The 20352-nt window shown below is 53.1% G+C and overlaps 1 protein-coding gene across 4 annotated transcripts; it reads left to right on the forward strand.

The window, feature by feature from the left end:
* Positions 1-4014: 4014 nt before the first annotated feature.
* On the forward strand, positions 4015-19323 carry SPI1 (Spi-1 proto-oncogene). 4 transcript variants are annotated; one of them, XM_049647374.1, is made up of 6 exons: positions 4015-4298; positions 7072-7171; positions 16969-17156; positions 17260-17379; positions 18003-18165; positions 18591-19323. In XM_049647374.1, the coding sequence occupies exons 1-6, from the start codon at positions 4254-4256 to the stop codon at positions 18908-18910; spliced, it is 936 nt and encodes a 311-aa protein (XP_049503331.1). In that variant the 5' UTR covers positions 4015-4253; the 3' UTR covers positions 18911-19323. The 4 variants fall into 4 exon arrangements, with proteins under 4 accessions (XP_049503331.1, XP_049503340.1, XP_049503347.1 ...); XM_049647383.1 differs by having other exon boundaries at positions 4018-4298; positions 7075-7171; XM_049647390.1 differs by lacking the exon at positions 17260-17379 and having other exon boundaries at positions 4022-4298.
* Positions 19324-20352: the final 1029 nt, after the last annotated feature.

A 20352-nucleotide genomic window follows, 5' to 3' on the forward strand; every position in this document is an offset into this window, starting at 1 on the left:
CGTGATTTAAAAATATCACAGTCCAGGGGCACCTGGTTGGCTCAGTTGGTTAAGTGTCTGGCTCTTGATTTCGGCTCAGGTCATGATCGTTGTGGTTCGTGTGTTCTAGCCCCATGTCATGTTCTGCACTGACAGTGTGGAGCCTGCTTAGGATTCTCTCTCTCCCTCTCTCTTCCCTTCCCCCGCTAGCATTCTCTCTCTCTCTTTATGTCTCAAAATAAATAAACATTAAAAAAATCACAGTCCAGGGGTGCCTGGCTGGCTCAGTTGGTAGAACGTGACTCTTGACCTCGAGATCATGAGTTCAAGCCCCATGTCAGGTATAGAGCTTAATTAAAAAAAAAAAAAAAATTAGAGTCCATTCAAACAGTGAAATACTATAGTCATTAAAAAGAATAAGACAGCTCTCTATGTCGGCGTGGAATGGATTTAGGGGAAAAATAGAACCAGAGGTAAGTACAATGTGTTTAGTGTGCTACCTTTTGTGTAAAGTTTTCAAAATAGTATACCTGCCTTTTTGTGTCTCCTCAGACTATCTCTAGAAAAATTCACAAGAATCAGGTAACGGGGAGGGTTGCCTCTGGAAGGAGAACTGGGCAGCTGTGTCCCTTTTTTGTGCCTTTGAGTTTTGTACCATGTGCCTATGTTACCTATTTAAAAAATAAAATAATTTTTAAAATGTGGGTTTTTTTCCTCTCATTCCCTGGAGCCTCCAAGATTTTCGGTTTCAGATCCATTCCTTACTGATGAGGATGAGAGCCACAGCCCAGGTACGATGCATCCTGTGGACCTCCAGCAAGTCGGGGACCCTCTCTGGGCCCATTGCTCCCCTGCAGGAGGAGGAGGCTGTCCCTCTCCTCTCCCTCTCCCCTCTGCCCTCCTCTTCCACCCCCTTGCCTATTCTCTTTCTTATCTCACCTCTCTCTGCTTCCTTCTTTTACTTTCTCCCCTTTTTTCCCCTCTTCCTTTCCAATCCTCCCTTTCCCCCCTCTCTGCCCTCTTGCCCCCTCCGTGCTTGGCTTCTCAGCCTTTTTCCCTTCTTCCTTCTGCTCCTTGCTTCCCCACGGGGACCCAAAAGGCCGATCTGATGCCCCAGCTCTCCACTCACACACTTGACCCTGGGCAAGTCACTGACCTCTTGGGCCTCAGTTTAACAGATCGTTGTCTTGGTTACGTCAGATCACAAGGGTGGAAGACCCAGCACAGTGCTGGGCACTCAAAAAAGTGTCCTCCCCGCCCTTTTACGAGATCCTAGGTGGTTGATTATCAGACCCTTCTGGGTCCGAATTGCTTAGAATCTGGGTGCTACTATTCCGAGGGCTTTGAATAACAGCGGATCCCTGGGGGTATAACGTCTAGGGAGGAGGCCTCTGGGACGTTTTGGGAGGAGGGGAAATGGGAGGAAGGGTAAAGAGGGCTTGCTGGTATTCAAATGGACACAGATATTGTGACTTACTGCACAGAGAGTGAGAGTCATTTTCCCCACTTTTAGAGATTGGCCCCTGGATCTTTTTGGGGCTTCTGTATCCAGGCCCCTTGGGCTTGGCCAGACTTGGGATAATGGAATCTCTTTCCTCTCCTGGGGCCCCTCAAGACTCAGGCCTCAGGAACACATAGCTGACACAGCATGTTGCCTGCACCGATGGAAATGAGCAGCACACTCCCTGCTTACAAACAGCAAAGGCTCCACGTCTATCCCTGGATGCAACCCAGTCTCCTTGGCCTGACACTCAAGGCTCTTTGCTTTCTTGTCTTGTTTCTAGTCACAGGACGAAGGCTCACTGTTCCTTTGTTCTTTTCCACCTTCTTACCTTTGCCCAAGCTGGTTCCTCAGCTAGACACTCCTCTTCCCTTGCATGCTTCCCTACCTGTCGTCTAGACCAAAATAATCACTCCCCAATGCACGTAGCACCTCTCTCTTGTTCCCCCACCCCCTGAAAGAACCATACTATCTGTTTAACATGTGTGTTCTCTGTGTGTTCTCTTTGCAAGCCTGTGAACTCCTGGGGGCCCAGGACGTGCTCTCTTCATATTTGTGCCCCCTTACCAGGCCCAGCACATAGAAGGCCTTCAATAAAAAGTGATGAAATGAAAGAATTAGTAGACAAATAAACATATAAACAAACCAAACCAAGACATGACTGAATGAATGAAGAATGAACACGTCAAGCAGGACCTGGTTCTCATGAGGTAGACCCACCCCACACACATGCAGTCAGCTGGGACGTGGCCTTCTTGATGGGGAAATGGGGAGTAGGAATGGAACTCCTGTCAAGTCAGCCGCCCTTGGAGGCGGCTGTCCCCTACTCTTGGGGAGGGGCCTTGGTCATGTTCCTAGGGAGTCCTAAGGACTTGTGACCTGGACCTCTTGGAGAGTCCCAAGTACAGATGCAAAAAAAATCAGTGAAGAAGGAAGTGAAATAGATTTAACGGTGAACCTAGACCTTGTGAATCCCTGGTCTTTGCTGCCAGTGAAGAAACACTTGGGGGATTGGGAGTCCACTGATGGGAAGAGGCAGGCTAGTCTTAGTGGGAAGAGGATATAAAGCGGAGGGTAAGACTACACGTGGGAGGAAATAGAATGCTCAAGAAGTTCTTCTGCAGCGAAGTGGACTCACCAGAGGTCGATGGATCAAAAAATGTCTCTATTCATCCCTGGCTTCCAGACTAGATCAGGTGCTCTCTGAAGACAGGGATCTTGTCCAGTACTTACCTACTTTCCCATAACTCAGGATAGAGCCTGGAGCTTAGTTAATACTGGCAGGATGCATAGATGGATGGATGGGTAGATCGGTGGATGGATGGGTAGATGGGTAGATGGGTGGACGGGTGGATGCATGGACCGGTGGACGAACAGATTGAGAGCTGGATATACAGTGGATAAGCAGATGAAAATATAGGGGTGCCTAGGAGGCTTCGGTTCAGGTCATGATCTTGCGGTTTGTGAGTTTGAGCCCTGCCTCGGGCTCTGTGATGACAGCTTGGAGCCTGGAGTCTGCTTTAGATTCTGTGTCTCCCTCTCTCTCTGTTCCCCCCCCCTCAAAAATAAATGAAGATTAAAAAATTTTTTAAAGATGAAAATATAAAGTGATCGGTCAATCACAGATGGATGGGCTAGCAGATGAGCATATGGATGGCTAGATGGACAAATAGATAAACAGATGAGTGGATGGATGAATAGACTAACAAGTAAATGGAAGAATAAATGAACGGCTAGATAAACTGATAAATAAATAAACATATGGTTGGCTTGATGGGGGGATAGATGGATGGACATATAGACAAAAAAATAGAATGGTAGGAAAATGAGTGATGGACAAACAAGAAAGGTTTGTAAACTGGGAAGACTAGACTGACATTCAGGCATTGGCAAGGAGTGGGGAAACTGAGAAATCTGGGCTGAGAATAGAGCCCCTAGGGATTTGGAAGAAGTGGTACTTGGGAAACTGGGAGGGGAAGGCGTAAGGACCCAGGACCATCCTCTGATGGAAGGGAAGCTGGTGTGAAGGAACTCAGAGGGAAAGGACAAATAGCACTATGCTGAGGACCTTGCCCTAGAGCCCAGCCCCAGGCTGGATAGAACACAAGTGTTGGGGACCCTGGACCCAGAAGAGCCAGGCCTGGCACTCTGCTAGATCAGAGCTCTCAGCCAGCCAGGCTGACCCCAGAAACTGAAGGCCCCTAGTAGCCACCACCACCAGCTCTGACCCCAAGCAAGTGACTGATGGCCACATGGGGTCTCAAGAGCACTGGGCATTTGTGGGGTTAGGGGTTAGGGGGCGTCAGCAGGGCGTGGGGGCAGCAATGGCCTCCCTGTGGTAGAGCTGGCCTTCCTCCCTCCCACTCTTTCTCCCCACCCCAGCCTCCAAGACCGCCCCTCACAGTTCCAGCTTCCTCTGGGCAGGGGGCCTGGCCCCCATAGCCTCCCAGGCCAGCCCCTGGAGCACCACCTGCCCCAGCCGGCCAGAGACTTCCTGTCGCGCAAGAGATTTATGCAAACGGGCTGGGGCGGTGATGTCACCCCAAGGGGACTATCTCCCAGTGGCAGGCCCTTCGATAAAATCAGGAACTTGCGCTGGCCCTGCAATGTCAAGGGAGGGGGCTCACCCAGGGCTCCTGTAGCTCATGGGGCAGGCCTGAGCCCTGAGCCCGCCCTGAGTTCGTCCCAGCCCCTGACGGGGCGCCCCATCCTGAGGGGCTCCGCACTGGCCCCCACCGAAGCAGGGGACCTGACCGGCTAGGAGATCGGCTGGATGTTACAGGCGTGCAAAATGGAAGGGTTTCCCCTCGTCCCCCCTGTGAGTACTGGGACTCCTCTACTGGCTCGACCCTCGGCCCTCAGACGCCAGTCCGCCTGCCCTCCAACCCACCAGCCAGCTGCCCTCCCGGTTAGCTATCAGTGGGAAATTGGTGTTTCCTCCCTGGAGCGCCTAGTCTGAGATCCAGCGAGGGGGCCATTGGTTTCTTCAGAGCATGCCCTGGCGGGCTGAGGGCTGGGCTCATGGTGGGGCTGTGATCGGTGGGGCCTGAACGGTTATTTATAGACTTGGGTGCTTTAGGGGCTTGGGTGGCAGGCCGAAGCTCCTGGGCAGGGTGTCGGGGTGGGGATGGTGAGGGCAGTGGCAGAGAGGTGGCAGAGGAGGAGATGGGGAGACTGGTGTGGGGGGAAGCCAGTCCCCAGGACAGTAAAGGCTTAAAGGACAGGAGGCAACAGGCCAGATGTCTCAGTCCACGGCCCCCGGTGCTCTTGGAGACTAAGGCCGCCTTATGTCTGGGTTCCCGGTGCCCAGTCTGGAGCCTGGCACAGGGGACATGGTTGTTGACCCAAAGATCTGGGCCTTGGACCGGCTCTCCCCAGGGGCTGGGGCTGGGGCAGGGGCAGGGGCAGGGGCAGGGGCTGGGCGGCAGCAATGAGTAGAGCAGAGACTAGGATGGCAGTTTGGTTGGTGCCTTGGCCAGGGCGTGGGAGACGAGGGCAGGCGCTGGAGCTGGGCCGATCCTGGGGCTCAGCGCAAGGGTGCCGGGACAGGACCTGGTCAGTGGATACCGGAGTTCCGGGCGGGGGCTGAGGCTGGGGCAGAGACTAGAGGTGAAGCAGCAGGAGTCCCAAGGGACCCCTGGAGGGGAAGGGCAGGTCCCCACCACTCCTGCTGTCTGTGACAGTTAAAGCCTCACGCAGATGCAGACCTGGGCCCCTCAGAGAAGACCCCTCTCTCTCTCACACCCCATCCCCACTCAGCGAGGGTGGGGAGCCCTGGGAGAGACGGGAAGGGTTTGGCAGGGCCTGCCCACCTGACTCAGCTTTCCCGGCTTGGAGGCTGCTCCCTCCCCCCACCCCACCCCAGTCAGGCCTCGGGGCCCAGGGAGGCACCCCAGGCCTGACATCCTGCTGTTGGGCTGGGCTGCCTGGAAACCCAGTGCTGGGCTCCTGGCCTGACACAGACCACCCCAGCCAGCCGGCCCTGGAGCTGGGCCCGTCCCACCCTCCCCCGCCCATCACCAAGAAGGAGAGGAGGGGGCAGGCAGGGGGTGATGGAGGTGGTCCCAGGAAGAGCCAAGGCCGCCTCAAGAAAGCCACAGGCCCAGGAGCTGGACCGCAGCGTCTCTGACCCTTGACCTCTCAATCCCTGAACTCCAGACACAGCTAGGCGGGAGGCACAGCTTCTTGGTTTGCTATGCCAAACCCCTCAGAGAAGGGAGCACTGCTGGGAAGGTGGGCTCCCAAGGCAGCCCTGGCCCCCAACCCAAGCTCTGAGGGCCTGAGTAACTGTTGTGCAATCCCTGCGCGCACACTGCGGGGGTGGGGAGAGGCCTGAGGACTGTTGTAAAGACTCTGCGTGTGTGCGTGTCCCTGTGTTGCACCAGGATGCAGAGGAGCCAGGGCTGGAGGGGCAGGAGGGGGAGGAGGCCAGGGAGGCGTGGGGGGGAGGCCGAGGACGGATAGGGGTAGAGAGGAGGACAGCTAAGAGTGAGGTATGGTATAGGGGGAGGAGGGGGAGAGGAAAGAGTGGAGTGGAGGAGGGGGAGAGGGGGAGAGGGAGGAGTGGGGAGTGGAGGGGGAGGAGGAAGAGGGGGAGGGGTAGAGAGGAGGAAAGGGAGGAGTGAGGGTAGAGGGGGAGGAGGGGGAGGAGTAGAGAGGAGGACAGGGAGGAGTGAGGGGCTAGAGTGGGAGGAAGGGGAGAGGAGGACAGGGAGGGGTGGGGGGAGCAATGAGGGGTGAGGGGAGGGAGGGGAGGGGAGGGAAGGGAATATCCCAGTGGGTGTGTCAGGAGGAGGACGGAGGAGGGAGAGGGAGAGGACCAAGGCTCTAGCTGGCCCATGGCCCCCGAGCCTGCCTGGAGAGCACTATACAATCCGTGAGTGTGAACGGCCACTGGTCATCATAGGGTGCCTGGGCCCGGGCGTGGGCTGTGGAGACTGGCCGGAGGACAAGCATGTGTGCTATGGGGGTGGGTGTGTAAGTGGAGCGTGCGCGGCCATGACGGTGCGGGTACGAGCCTGAGTTCAAGGTGCTTGAAGGCAAGTGTGAGGATACGTGCGGTAATTCAAGTGACTGCGTGTGCCTACAGGGTGAGTGCACAACAGTGCGTGTGAGTGTGACCACAAGTGTGTGTGAATGTGAGTGACCTGTAGAATTAGGGCAAAGGTGAGCGTGGGTAGACTGTGGGTGTGAGTTCACACGTGGGAGTGTGCGTGTCACGGGAGCGTCTGTACATTTGGAGGTGTGGATGTGAGAGTTCCCGTGTGAGATGGGGACCTGGGGTGCAGGTGTCCGTGTGGAGTGTGGCTGTGCAGGGGAGGGGGTGCGGGGAGGCCATGCTCTCCTCTCAGCCTTGGTCCGCCTTTGACCTCTGACCTTGGGGGGTCCCTGTCAGCCCCTTTCTGCAGGAGCCGAGGGTCTTGCTCTCCTGTCCCCACTGCGGCCTCTCCCAGGTCAGGCAGAGAGAGGGCTGAAGGCCTGATGCGGTCCCTTCAGTGTGAGAGGGTGGTGTGGCCCCAACATACCGGGGGTTGCCAACCTGACCGCGGTTGTCCCGCCACCATCCGAGTCCTGACTGCCTCCTCTCTCAGCAGCCATCGGAAGACCTGGTTCCCTATGACACGGACCTGTACCAACGCCAGACGCACGAATACTACCCCTATCTCAGCAGTGATGGAGAAAGCCACAGCGGTGAGTACAGGGCCCTCCCCCGCCCCCGCGTCCCCAGCCTGGCCTGGGCACTGAGGGAGAAGGGAAGGCTTCTTTGGGATCCTGAGAATTGGATTAAACTAGCTTTCAAAGGACGTGAGCTTACTACTCTAAACCCCCACGCCCCACACCCCCAGCCTGCATTTATTGAGCATCTTTGGTGTGCCAGGGCATGAGGGTAGCTTCGCCCACGTTTATCATCTGGTCCAGTCCTTGTGGCCTTTCACAAATGAGGAAACGGAGGCTCGGGGAGCTAAGTGACCTGTACAGGGTCACGCGGCCGGTGGGTGGAACCCAGTCTGTCTGCTCCAGGTCCAGGGCTTTCTCCTCTCCCCCTCCCCCCAGGCCCCTTCATCCTCTCTGTTGTCCTCACCCCCTTGCCCCGAACTCCACGTGGGGCGGCTCTGCTCCCTGCTTTGTCCTTAACTTCCGTTGACATTCGGGGCTGGAGAATGTCTTTGTTGTGGGAGCCTGCCCTGTACATGGTAGGCTGTCTAGCAGCATCCCTGGCTTCTACCCACTAGATGCCAGAAGCACCACCAGTCACGACAACCAAAAATGTCTCCACACGTTGCCAAATGTCCCCTGGGGGGCAGAATCACCCCTGTTTGAGAACTGCTCACTAAGGGAAAGGCTCTGAGGTCCCCCTCATTCAGCAGGGGCTGGAGCCCCAGTTTGCTGGGGTGGGAGTGACGACGGAGTGTGGGCCAAGGGTCCTTTTGTCCCAGTCTCGCTGCCCATCCCCCGGCCCAGCCTCGACCCTGGAGCAAATTCAGGGTAGACGGGGACAGGCATTAGGTGGCTGGCACCTGGACAGGGCACTGTGAGAGGACACCCAAAGGGGATCTCGGTGTCTCCATGGGACCCCTGAGCCCAAGTGAGAAGGCCTAGTTAGCAGGTCTTCATTGGGGGATTCTCTAGGATTCTGAAACCGGGGCAGGCCAGGCACTGGGGTGTCCGCAGCCCCAGAGGGAGAGGCAGGTCGGGTGCCACAGCGGAGGAAGATTTCACACTGCCAGGCCACACCTGGGGGCCATGTCCTGGAAGTAGGTGGTAGATATGCCTCCAGCCCTCATGGGGGAACACACAGACTTCTTTCAGAATCCCAGGGCTAGGAAGGTTGTAAAGCATCCTTTTTTTTTCATCCTTTAAAGCTCATTTATGATTCTGCAAGCAAAACGATCTCTTTGTGGAAAAGCCAGACAATTTAGAGAGAAAGTCTCCCTCACCCACCCCCTCCTCCCATCTCCCCCAGCCAGGATCAAGGGTGGGTCTCTGTGACCTAGAGACCAGCACTGGTGACCCCTGCCCCTAGCAGTTCAGGACCCGAGAAGGTCCCTCTGGCCTTGAGGACTGGCTCCCCCTGGTGGCTCCAGGCAGCAGGACGGCCAGGTCTCAGCAAACTCAGCGCGGCCTGGGACTGCTTCCAACATTAGGGACATTTTCCCCTCTGGCCTAACCTCCAGTCAGTTTCACTGGGTTTGGGGTCATTTCCTTTGGGCCCGCTGCAGCCTCAGTGTCCCCTCTTGTAATATGAGGGTGTGTGCACGCATCTAGAAACCAGCTAGACCAGGGGCTGGGGCTGATGAAGTGAGCACTTTAGAGAAAGTGCTTGTGCTTTCCTGGCTCGGTGCCCAGGCAGGTCCCTTATATCAGGGCTGGGGCTCTAGGAATGACTCTTGATTAGATGCCCGAGCACCCTGTTTTGGTCATGCCCGATTCCTTCGGAGACTCCTCTGGAGTCCGTGGGTGTCCTGGCCCCTACTCCCCACCCTACACCCTACTCCCCCCACCCCACACACACCCCCTGCCCCATCATCGCCCATCTGGGCATCTCTGCTGATCTGTGCACCTGTTCTGTCCTTTCCTAATGAAGACCCAAGAGTAGAGACACCCCACATTCTTCACTAGTTCCTGCATGTCCTCTGGGTTTAGCCTTTTTTTTAGGTGGTTGAACTTATTAAAAAAGCACTGGGGTTGGACCTAGGTCTGATCCCGGTTCCATCACTCACCAGTGTGTGTGACCTTAGAGCAAGTGACTTAACCTCTGGGAGCCCTTGTTCCCTCATATATGGAAGTGAGAGCATGGAAACACTGACCCCGTAGAGGTGTAATGATTCACTGAGTTAATGCACAAAAGGTGCGAGGGGCTGAGCACAAGGCCCAGTGAGCTTTCGGGTCAGAGTATGTTAGCTTTACTCCTTCCCCCAGTTGGGGGAGAGGAAGCAGCTGGGAGAGTGGGAGACACACAGAGGGCTCTGTGACAGATCCACTGCGTCATTTTCAACTGACCTAGGTGACAGTCAACCAACCAGCCACCCACCCCTTCCACCACTCACCCCTGCGGCCACCCACTCATCCTCCCAACATTTACCATCCTTCCTCAGGCCCACTCATCCCCCATTTTTCCATCTACCAAATAGCTTCTGATTGCATGCCATGGGCCAGACACCATTCTAGCCACTGGAGTTTCTGTGATAAGCAAGCCACACAAAGCCACTGCTCTCACAGAACTTACATTCCAGTGAGGGAAAAGGCGGCAGTCAACTAAGCAGACAGGCAATAAGCAGTCTTCTAAAAAGCAAAGTAACATAAGGCAGAGTGCCTGTGTTAGGGGCTACTTTCATTCGGGTGGTCAGGGAAGGCCTCTGAGGAGGGCAGTTGAGGTGAAATCTGAGTAAAGAGAAGGAACACGCACCCAAAGGTAGAGAGAACTGCAAATGCAATGTAGCATTGACCTTGAGAGAGGGCCTGGGTGGCCGGGGCACGCAGGGCGTAGTGGAGACCCAGGGAAGCCGGAGGGACCTGCGGAGGACAGATCACACAGTGCCTGAAGGCCATGGCAGGAGTTTGGGTGTTATCCTACAAACAATGGGAATGGGAAGCCATTGGAGGGTTTTGAGCAGGGGAATGACATGATCTGAATTGTGTGTGTGTGTGTGTGTGTGTGTGTGTGGTGAAAATCTAAATAAATTTTAAACCCTTAATTTTTGATTATTAAAATAATCAACAACAGCTTTATCAAGGAAAATATTTCCCTCTTCCCAACTTCCCTCCCCACTGATGGCACCTTAGTCAATCCCTGTAGACATTTTATTCCACATTTATGTTCCTGTACATCTGTCAGTGCAGACATACACATATGCACATTCTGCTCACCCCACAATGGAATCGTAGCCTCATGCTATTCTGTAAGCTGCTGCTTTTTACTAAAGCTTATCATCGGCACTTCTTCATGACATAGTGGCCCGGCGGGGATGGATGAAAGCTAGTTGTCCAGTCTTTCTATCACAGCACTAAGTAAATGTGCACACGAAGATATGAAAGAGAGACTTAGTACGTTATTCGTTTATTCACTCATAGCATTTAATGGGTTCCTTCTATACGCTGGGTGGAGATGAGTCTGGCTTGAATTTTTCATCTTGTCCTATGAAAGATGAGACTTTGGCTCTGTAGTCATTCAGAGCATACACACACTCACCCACACTTCACACATACCCAAATGATTATACAGTAACTTTGTTCCATTTTATTGATGTAATTGATGCACAATGCTGTGCGGGCTTAAGGCGTACTGCATAATGAGCTGATGTATGTAGATATTGTGAAATATCCCTCACCTCATATAGATACAAAAAAGTTTTTCTCCTTGTAATGAGAACTTTTAGGATCTATTCTCATAGCAACTTTCAAATGCGGTAAAACCTTGGACTGCAAGTAACTTGTTCTGCCAGTGTTCCACAAAGCGAGAAAATATTTCTAATACATTTTAACTTGATATACAAGCGATGTCTTGCAATATGAGTCATACGTGACACTGAATGTCACATGATCTTGAAATTCACTTTGATATACAAGTGCTTTGGATTACAAGCATGTTTCTGGAACGAATTATGCTCGCTAACCAAGGTTTTACTGTCTACCATACAGCATTGCTAGCTGTGGTGACCATTGCGACCCAGTACTCATAACCAGAAGGTTTTTTTTTTTTTGTAAGTTTTATTTATTTAAGTAATCTCTACACCCAGTGTGGGAATCAAACTCAGAACCCCGAGATCAAGTATCACATGCTCTTCCAATAGAGCTAGCCAGGTGCCTCTTATACGTAGAAGTTTGTACCTTTTGACCACATTCCTCCAATTCCCATGACCCTGGCCCTGGCCCTCTAGCAACCGCGAATCTGATCTCCTTGTCTATAAGTTTGGGGTTTTGTTTTTTGGTTTAGATTCCACATATAAGTGAGATCATACAGTATTTGTCTTTCTTTGTACAGTAACTCTTGTTACATCAGTATCTGAATTTTCCAGGAGTATGGCCATGTGAAGATTACTCACAGCTGAGCCATATGGTGTTCTTTGACTACCTGTACTTGCTCATCCTTGAAAAAGAGAATGAGGGGCAGGCTAGCAAGGAGATAGTGCCCTCTTCCTGGAGCCAGGCTACTGGGATTCACACCCCATCTCCCCGTTACTATCTGGGGTGATCGTGGGCAAGACATTTCACCTCTCTAGGTCTCAACTTCTTCATAATGATACCTACTTCATAGGATTGCTGTAGGGATTGAATGAGTCACTGTATGTAAAATCCTTAGAACCGTGCCTGGCACATAGCGAGTGCTATGTAACATGGATAGGAGTTGTTATTCTCCCCCCCCCATGTTTATTTGTTTATTTATTTATTTTGAGAGAGAAAGAGAGAGAGGCAGAGAGATAGAAGGGAGAGAATCCCAAGCAGTGTCAGCACAGAGCCCGACGCGGGGCTTGAACTCACGAAGCGTGAGATCATGACCTGAGCCGAAATCAGGAGTCAGATGCTTGACTGAGCCCTCCAGGTGCCCCAAGAGTTGTTATTCTTCTGACAACAGTCTCCTAAGAGACGGTGTGTGGGAGGTACGGTTTTGTTGTTTGCTTTTTTCTCATATCTTTATGATTAACAGGGTATAGAAATCTAGGCTGAAAATCCTGTTTCCCTTAGAATTTGAAAGCATTTCTCTATCTTCTGGTCACTAGAGTTTTTCTTTTGAAGTTGGATGCCTTTTTATGTCCTCTGTTTTGAATGTAGACTAATTTGTTTTTGTTTGTTTTTCTGCTTGTTTACTTTAGTTCTGTCTCCCTGCAAGTTTTCAGTGCCTTCTTCTCCTACCACTTACTGGTTCCACTGAATAAGCTTTTTAAAAAGTCACTCTGGCTGCTGTGGGAGAATAGATGGAGAGAAGATCACAATCAGAACAGCGAGAAAGCACTGGGAGGAGACTACTGGCATAATCTAGGCAAGAGATGGCGGTGGCTTGGCCAAAGGTAGTGGCAATAGAGAGAGAAAGAAGTGGACAGATTCAGGATAGATTTTGAAGGCACGGCTCATCAGGTTTACTATTTATTATTATTTTTAATTGTGGTAAAATATACATGATGTAAAATGGTAGTTCTATTTTTCATTTTTGAGGACCTCCATACTGTTTTCCACAGTGGCTGTACCATGCTGTATTCCCACCAACAGTGTAGAAGGGTTCCAATTTCTCCACATCCTCATCAACACTGGTTAGCTTCTGTTTCTTTGATAACAGCCATCGCAATGGATGTGATAGGATTTGCTCTTTGCAGTGGGGTTGGTGAAGGAACCAGAGTTCCAACGTATGACTCCTTCCCTCCATCTTTCCATCTTTCCATGTACTCTTCTATCCTTTCATACCATGCACCGTCCACCCATCCACCGATGTGTTCTCACACCCATCTAATCTTCCACTCGTTCAGCTTTCCAATCGTCCTTCCCTTTACCTGTCAAACCCTCCATCCATCTCTCATGGACCTATCCATCCAATAAATATATACAAAGCATCTTTTGTACACCAGGCACATTGCTAGGTGCTATGGAATCAATAAAACACAAGTCCTACCAGATTTATTATTTTAACAGGGGGAATAACGAAAACTTTAATAATTAGGATACAAAGTAGAGAGTGACAAGTATGATGAAGCCTGGAGCTCTCCACTCTCAGGGCTTCCGGTTCCCTTAATCTGAACAATGTGCGGGAAGGCTGACCTTCAGGACCCCTTGTCCAGTGGTCTGTGATTTCCTAAGAAGGTTTTTGTTTGTTTGTTTTGTTTTATTTTGTTTTTATCAGCCCTTGTCTTAATTCCTTATCTTCCTTCTCTGTCTTGATCTTACTTCTGCTCCCCTGGGGAGAACCCTGGGCTTAAGGCTGGGATTCCTGTTCTGAGGAGATAAAGTCAACTGAATGACACTTAAGGCTTTGATTTTGAGTATGTGTGTTGTTTTGAATATGACTTTATTTTTGTCCTGGTGACATACAGATATTAGGAGCACCAAATATACTGAGGAAGAATAGAGATGGGTGGGTAAGACTTTGGTCCCAGGTAATGAGAGGTCAAGATGAATGGGGTCACTGCTGGCAGGTTAGATGATGGATGGATGAATGAAGGGAATGATTGATGATGAATGGATAGCAACTGGTGGGTGCATGATGGATGGGTTGATGACAGACACTGATGGGTGGATGGGTGAATATGGATGAATGAATGCATGATGGATGGGTGGAAGACGGATGAATGACGGTGAGGGGTGGATGATGGTAGACAGGTGCATAAGAGCAGTCGATAAAGTCGGCGCCACCATCGGTCTTAATTAAAGCTTTAATTAACAGTCTTGTTCCTCAGAAGTTGTATGGTATACTGGTAGTTCAGGCCCTGGAGGCAGACACAGGTGGGTTTGGATCATGACTTTACCAATGGCTGTCTGTGGACAACGGACTTAATCTGAGTCATTGTTTCCTCATGTGCAAAAGAAAGATCATACTATAGTGGCCACCTTGTCAGAGTTGGGGTGAGGATTCATGAGAAAATGTGGATTAAGTACTTAGCATAGTGCCCAGTACCTAAAAATACATGTTAAAAGCTAACTCTTATGGATCATTTGATCGAATATTTATGGAGGCCTACTGTGTGCTGGGTGGCCTAATAGGCTATAAAAAGGAGGGTCCAGAACTAACTCCAGATATGCAAATGGAATTATATTCTTTTGAGGTGCAGTGTTGTGCTAAGGAGGCATGGTGCAGGATGACCTGGGGAACCCATTGAAGGGACAAATAGGGATAAAGCAATGCGTTTGTGAAGTCCTCTATAAATGAGGTCCAAAGAGCCCAAGAGTGCTGACTTTCGCACTATGAAGGCTTCCTTGTATTGTGTCCCTTCAGAGGCCCCCATACTCAGAACGTTTCTGTCTACCAGACAGCGTTTATTACATAATTGCCTGAACACCCAAATCAAGGGTAAAGGCGAGGTTTCCGTTGGGCCTTTTGAAACTAATTGTAGCTCAAGAGTCCCATTTGCAGCTTTCAGAGGACCCTGGGGCAGGGTTCCAGAGTGTCAGTGAGTGCAAGAACCTCCTTAGGGCCCGTTAAATTCCAGTTCCCAGCGCTTCTGATTCACTGGATCTCCAAGGAGGGGCCCAAACCCCCCAGAGCGACTCTGGTGAAGGTGTACTGAGACCTCCATGGGAAATGCTGGCCTCAGGCTGGGATTCCAAGAATGAGCTCAGGGGTCTCATGCGAAGCTAGAGCAGAGGTGGGGAGCAGGAGGGAAAGAGCAGTCGGGGGCCCCTCACTCCACACCTGGAAGGTTGCAGGCATGCGGGGTCCCCTGAACCCTGGAACCATAGTGGGTTTGAGGGTGGAGGTCGGTGGGCAGGATAAAGCATTGTGCCAAGATCTGGACAGTTCAGCCCAGGGTGGGGGAGGTGAAAATGGGAGGGGCCAGAGTGGGGCCGGAGGGCTGATCTATCTCTAGAGAGGAGCCTGGATTGGCTCACCAAATCCCAGAGCCCCCAAAACAGCCCATCTCTAAAGCACAGAGCCAACTGTCCTGGGCAAGGGGAGAGCTTCTGGGTCCTGCTTACTCGCTGCAAGATGAAAATACAAATTAAATGTTGTTTTGTTTTCCCTTCAGGTTTAGATAATTTTGTGGAGGAGACTCAGGGAGAGTTCTCAGGAGGCTAGAATTCATTCATTTATTCATTCATTCACTCATTCAGGAAATGTTCGTTGAGTGCCTGCTGTGTCCAGGCACTGGGAATAAGGCGAGGACGAAACCAGTCACTGTCCACATGGTACAATGCTGAGGGCCCAGCTCTGGCCTCTGGGAGACGGTGACAGCCAGGCTCACCGAAACTATTTCTCTGGGCCACTGAGATGGCAGGGAACAGGAGGAAGAAGAGGAAATAAATAAATATATATGAAAGTATCTGCCACTTGCTCAAGTGCTAATCCGGGTTCTTTAGAATAACACATTAATTGTATTAGTAACAGGTAATGTTTATTGGATCTAATTTCGTGCAGGGTTCTATTCTAAGCACCTTGAAGGCGTTTGTTCATTTAACCCTCACAACAAGACTACGAGATGGGTATAATTATTAGCCCCATCTTACAGATGAGGAAACTGAGGCTTACAGAAGTGGAATGACCCCCCCAATAGCACACGACAGAAAATGGCAGAGGCAGGATTTGAGCCCAGCTCTGTCTGGCTCCCAAATCGTGTACCTTCTCTCTTCTGTGCCATGTAGACTTGTAGAGGTGGGAGTGTGGGCTGCCTGGATTGTGGGTTCACTACCCAGTCGGGTCCCTACTTTTAGACTGGGGAATTGGAGGATCAGGGAGATAAAATAGCCTGTCTGGGGTCACGCAGGAATGCCACCACAGAGCAAGATTAGAAAGCAAGTCTTCTGATAACCATTCGAAAGCCAAAAAAACACATATTTTTGGGACGTGTGAGTAAATAAGTATGTGCTTGTATGTGAGAAAAAAAGGACGAAGATAGACACACACACACACACACACACACACACGGGGCTGGTGGTGGTCCCCATCACCACATCTTCTTTTGGACCCCAGACCGTACCCAGAAACTCCACAGACATGTGGCAGGTTTTTGTTTTTTTTCCTGGAAAAGATGCCCAGAGAAACCATGTCCTAGTCCCAAGCCAGGGCTTCCGATGGCATGTGGCTGTTCCCCAAACTCAAATCCACCCCACCACAGATTCTGAAAGCACCTATGGGGGAGTTTCCAGGAGAGCCCTTAGTCCTGGTAACCTCACTGGAAGACAGACGCAGCTGTCCAAGGGCATGGCTTTGAAGGGGCAGCACCGTGGGCCTGGGCAAGTTCTGGTGTGTGAGGAATGTCAGCCTTGTGACTTTGTCATCACACCTGGGCCATGTGACAAGACCCGTGTTTGTGTGACTATGGGCTCAGGAACCACTGGTTTTCGCAGGAGCTGGAAGGGAGGGAATCAGCACCCCCTGAGGGCCTGCTCTGGGGCTGGGAGTTTTTACAAATGTGAACTCATTTGTATCCTCCCAGTCACTTTTATCCCCATTTTACAAGTGAGTCAACTGAGGCCGAAGAGGCCCATGCATGTGCCTGAGGTCACACAGAAAGTGAACGGCAGAGCCAGGACCCGTGTCCTTGTGACCGCCTGGACACAGGACAAAAGGGTTGCCGGGAATGCCGGCTTTGGCTCAGGCCTGCCATCGACGGGGCCTCTGACTGCGGGCATGTTAGGCGGCCTTGCCACACCTCAGTGTCCTCCTCTGTAAAATGGGGATGGTAAATAGCGAGGTGGGGGTGGGGGCGAATGAATGTCAACCCGGAGCCCGGCCCCGCCTGTGCTAACAGCCCCCTGTGGCCTGACGTCGCTTTTTTCTCCACTGTGGTCGCCTCTTCCCGCCCCGCGCCCTGCGCTCACGGCACGCCGCCCGGCCGTCCCTGCAGACCATTACTGGGACTTTCACCCGCACCACGTGCACAGCGAGTTCGAGAGCTTCACCGAGAACCACTTCACGGAGCTGCAGAGCGTGCAGCCCCCCCAGCTGCAGCAGCTCTATCGCCACATGGAGCTGGAGCAGATGCACGTGCTCGACACCCCCATGGCGACGGCCCACGCGGGCATCGGCCACCAGGTGCGTGCGGCCGCGGCTCCCGTGGGACCCGGCCTGTGGTGAGGCCGGCGCTTCACAGGAAGCTGACACAGGCTCTTACTCAACTCGGCTTCCTGCCCCACAGCGCCAACGGCGGCCGGAGCCCCAACGGCTGCCTCCTGACCCTCTGACTGACCTCGTGACCCCACACCCTTATCTCCTCCGGCTCCGCGATGGACAGAGCTCCGATAATTCCCACCCTCCAGTGAGCTGCCTGACCTCAACGGCCTTCCTGATCCCCACTGTGATCCCCATCCACCGGCCCCTCGTGGATCTTAGTCGCTGGAACTGACCTCCACTGGCCTCCACCGACCCCCTTTATTGACCCTCCTCAGCCCCACGGACACCCCCACCCCGATCAGTGACCTCCGTTAACCTCTACCACCCCTAGCTGACCTCTGCTGGCCCTTCTCTCACTGTTCACCCACTTATTAAATCCCGGTCGCTCCCATCCCCGACCATCCCATTGGCCCCTCTTCACTGCCACCTCTGATCCCAAGAATGCTAGGCCATATGGCACCTTTGCGCATATGAAGAAAGGGTACCCTTTCCCCTGGCCACGAGGCCCTGAACTGGGAGCCCAGGGAGGGCCTGATTCCAGCAGCCCCTGGTCCCCCACAACCCACTCCCTGTGTGTAGTTGACCCTGCCTGACCCCTGTAACCCGACTGACCTCCAACTTCCCCAGCCTTCTCCCAAACTTTTCTGCCCCTTGCTGGCCTGCCCCCCTCTTTACTCCCACTTCTCTTGCTCAGATGGCCCCTCCTCAGCAGCTCTGAGCTGTGAACCGGCCCTCACTGACCTCAACCCACTTTCCCTGCCTTTCCAGGTCTCCTACCTACCCCGGATGTGCCTCCCATACCCCTCCTTGTCCCCGGCACAGCCTAGCTCGGATGAGGAGGAGGGCGAGAGGCAGAGCCCCCCGCTGGAGGTGTCTGACGGGGAGGCTGATGGCCTGGAGCCAGGGCCCGGCCTCCTGCATGGGGAAACAGGTAGGGCGGCCCCGCCGTCCGGCCCAGCCCTGACCCTGGCCGTAGATGTGCCCCATGCACCCCAGCCAAGGGCACAGCAGTCACACCACAGAGCTGAGTGCGGTGTCCGTATCTGTGAGCGTGTCAACGTTTGCTAAAGTGCGCACTGCATCTGAGACCATCTGTACCTCTCCGTGTGTCGATGAGAGTGCATCTCTGTGACCGAGCCCGGGAGGGTGTATGTGTGTCTGAACCTCTCCGGGCTGCGTGTGAACGGGTGTGAGCCGGTGTGAGTGCCAGGCGTGGGGTGAGGGAGCCCACTCCTCGGTAGACCACCCCCCACCACCAGTCCCTCCCCAGTGACCAGCCACCCCCAGGGGGACCCACATCAGGGGGAGGTGAGGGCGGGAGCCCGTGTTAGGGCACTGACCACCTCCCGCCCACAGGCAGCAAAAAGAAGATCCGCCTGTACCAGTTCCTGCTCGACCTGCTCCGCAGCGGGGACATGAAGGACAGCATCTGGTGGGTGGACAAGGACAAGGGCACCTTCCAGTTCTCGTCCAAGCACAAGGAGGCGCTGGCACACCGCTGGGGCATCCAGAAGGGAAACCGCAAGAAAATGACCTACCAGAAGATGGCCCGCGCCCTGCGCAACTATGGCAAGACGGGTGAGGTCAAGAAGGTCAAGAAAAAGCTCACCTACCAGTTCAGCGGGGAGGTGCTGGGCCGCGGGAGCCTGGCCGAGCGGCGCCACCCGCCCCACTGAGTCCAGGCCCACAGAACCCGCTGGGCCCGCCAGGCCTCCCCGCTGGCCATAGCATTAACCCCTCGCCCGGCCCGGACACAGGGAGGCAAGCTCCCAGGGGCCAGGGGCAGGACTGTGGCGGGCCGGGCCTTGACTCACCCGTCCACTCCCTCCTCCAAGCCCGCTACCCACGGCCTCTCCTCACCTCCCACCAGGACTCCAGCCCCAGCTCCAGGGGGCCACCTGGACGTCTGACCTCAGCCAAGGGTCAGCCTTGCTTAGTACAACCTGGGGTGCTTCCTTGGGAGTTCAAAGTCATCAGATTTGTATAAATTGAACCCTCCTTCTTAAGCGTTTCTCCCTTCCCACACCTCTCCCTCGTTAGCTTCCTCAAGGAACAGTTATTAAAGTTATTCTCAGTGAGTCCTCTCGTAGCACAGAGTCTCCTTTATGATTTTTTGGTGCATCTTGTCTGGGCGACCCCGTCTGATCTCTCTTTTTCTCATACGTCCTTTGGGCATTTACTGCCAGTGCTGGGTAGGGACATCAGGACAAATGACACACAGCGCCTGGCAAGGGGTCAGGGCTGGTGAAACGACAGGTCCTTGTTTGTTATCAGGGGAATAAATCATTAAAAAGTCCTCCGCACCTGATGAGTGGCTTTTTAAAAAATTTTTTGTTTAATGTTTTTATTTATTTTTGAGACAGAGAGAGACAGAGCATGAGCAGCGCGGGGGCAGAGATAGAGGGAGACACAGAATCCGAAGCAGGCTCCAGGCTCTGAGCTGTTGGGACAGATCCCGACGTGGGGCTCGAACTCACAAACTGTGAGATCATGACATGAGCCGAAGTTGGACGCTTAACCAACGGAGCCACCCAGGCGCCCCGATAAGTGGGCTTTTAAAAATGCCCCAGTGAGGCTGAAACTCTTCAGGTTATGGTCCCAATGGGGACGATTAGTGATAATGGCTGCCACACTGGATTTTCTGGCCACTTATTACATGTCAACCTTGACAAGCAGAGTCGGATATCATCCCATTTTATAGATTGGGAAACTGAGTCTTGGAGAGGTCAAATGATTTGTTCAAGGTCACACAGCTAGGAGAGGGGCGGGCCAGATCCCACTGCACGTGGGTGCTAGGTCAGCGTGGAGCAGAAAGGCTCAACGTGTCTGGAATGGGGTGCCGTGGAGCACGGCCAGGAGCAGGAATTAAACCCCAAGGCGTCCTCACAGCATCCATGCTGGCCGGACCCTAGTGCATAGCTGCTGTCTTGTGCTCTCTGGCTTCTAGTCCACAACAAGGGAGAAACAGAAAAAGATGAGCCTAGAAGCGTCTTGTTTGCAACCACAGCAAGATGGGGGGAGCAGACCACCTGGGACTGAGTAAACGGCCCAAAGCAGCCAGCAGACCTCAGAGAACCCGGACTCCGGGGCCATTAGCATCGGCGCAAACACCCCCAAA

The sequence above is a fragment of the Panthera uncia genome, chromosome D1 (assembly GCF_023721935.1).
Source record: "Panthera uncia isolate 11264 chromosome D1, Puncia_PCG_1.0, whole genome shotgun sequence".
In the NCBI taxonomy this organism is placed as follows: domain Eukaryota; kingdom Metazoa; phylum Chordata; class Mammalia; order Carnivora; family Felidae; genus Panthera; species Panthera uncia.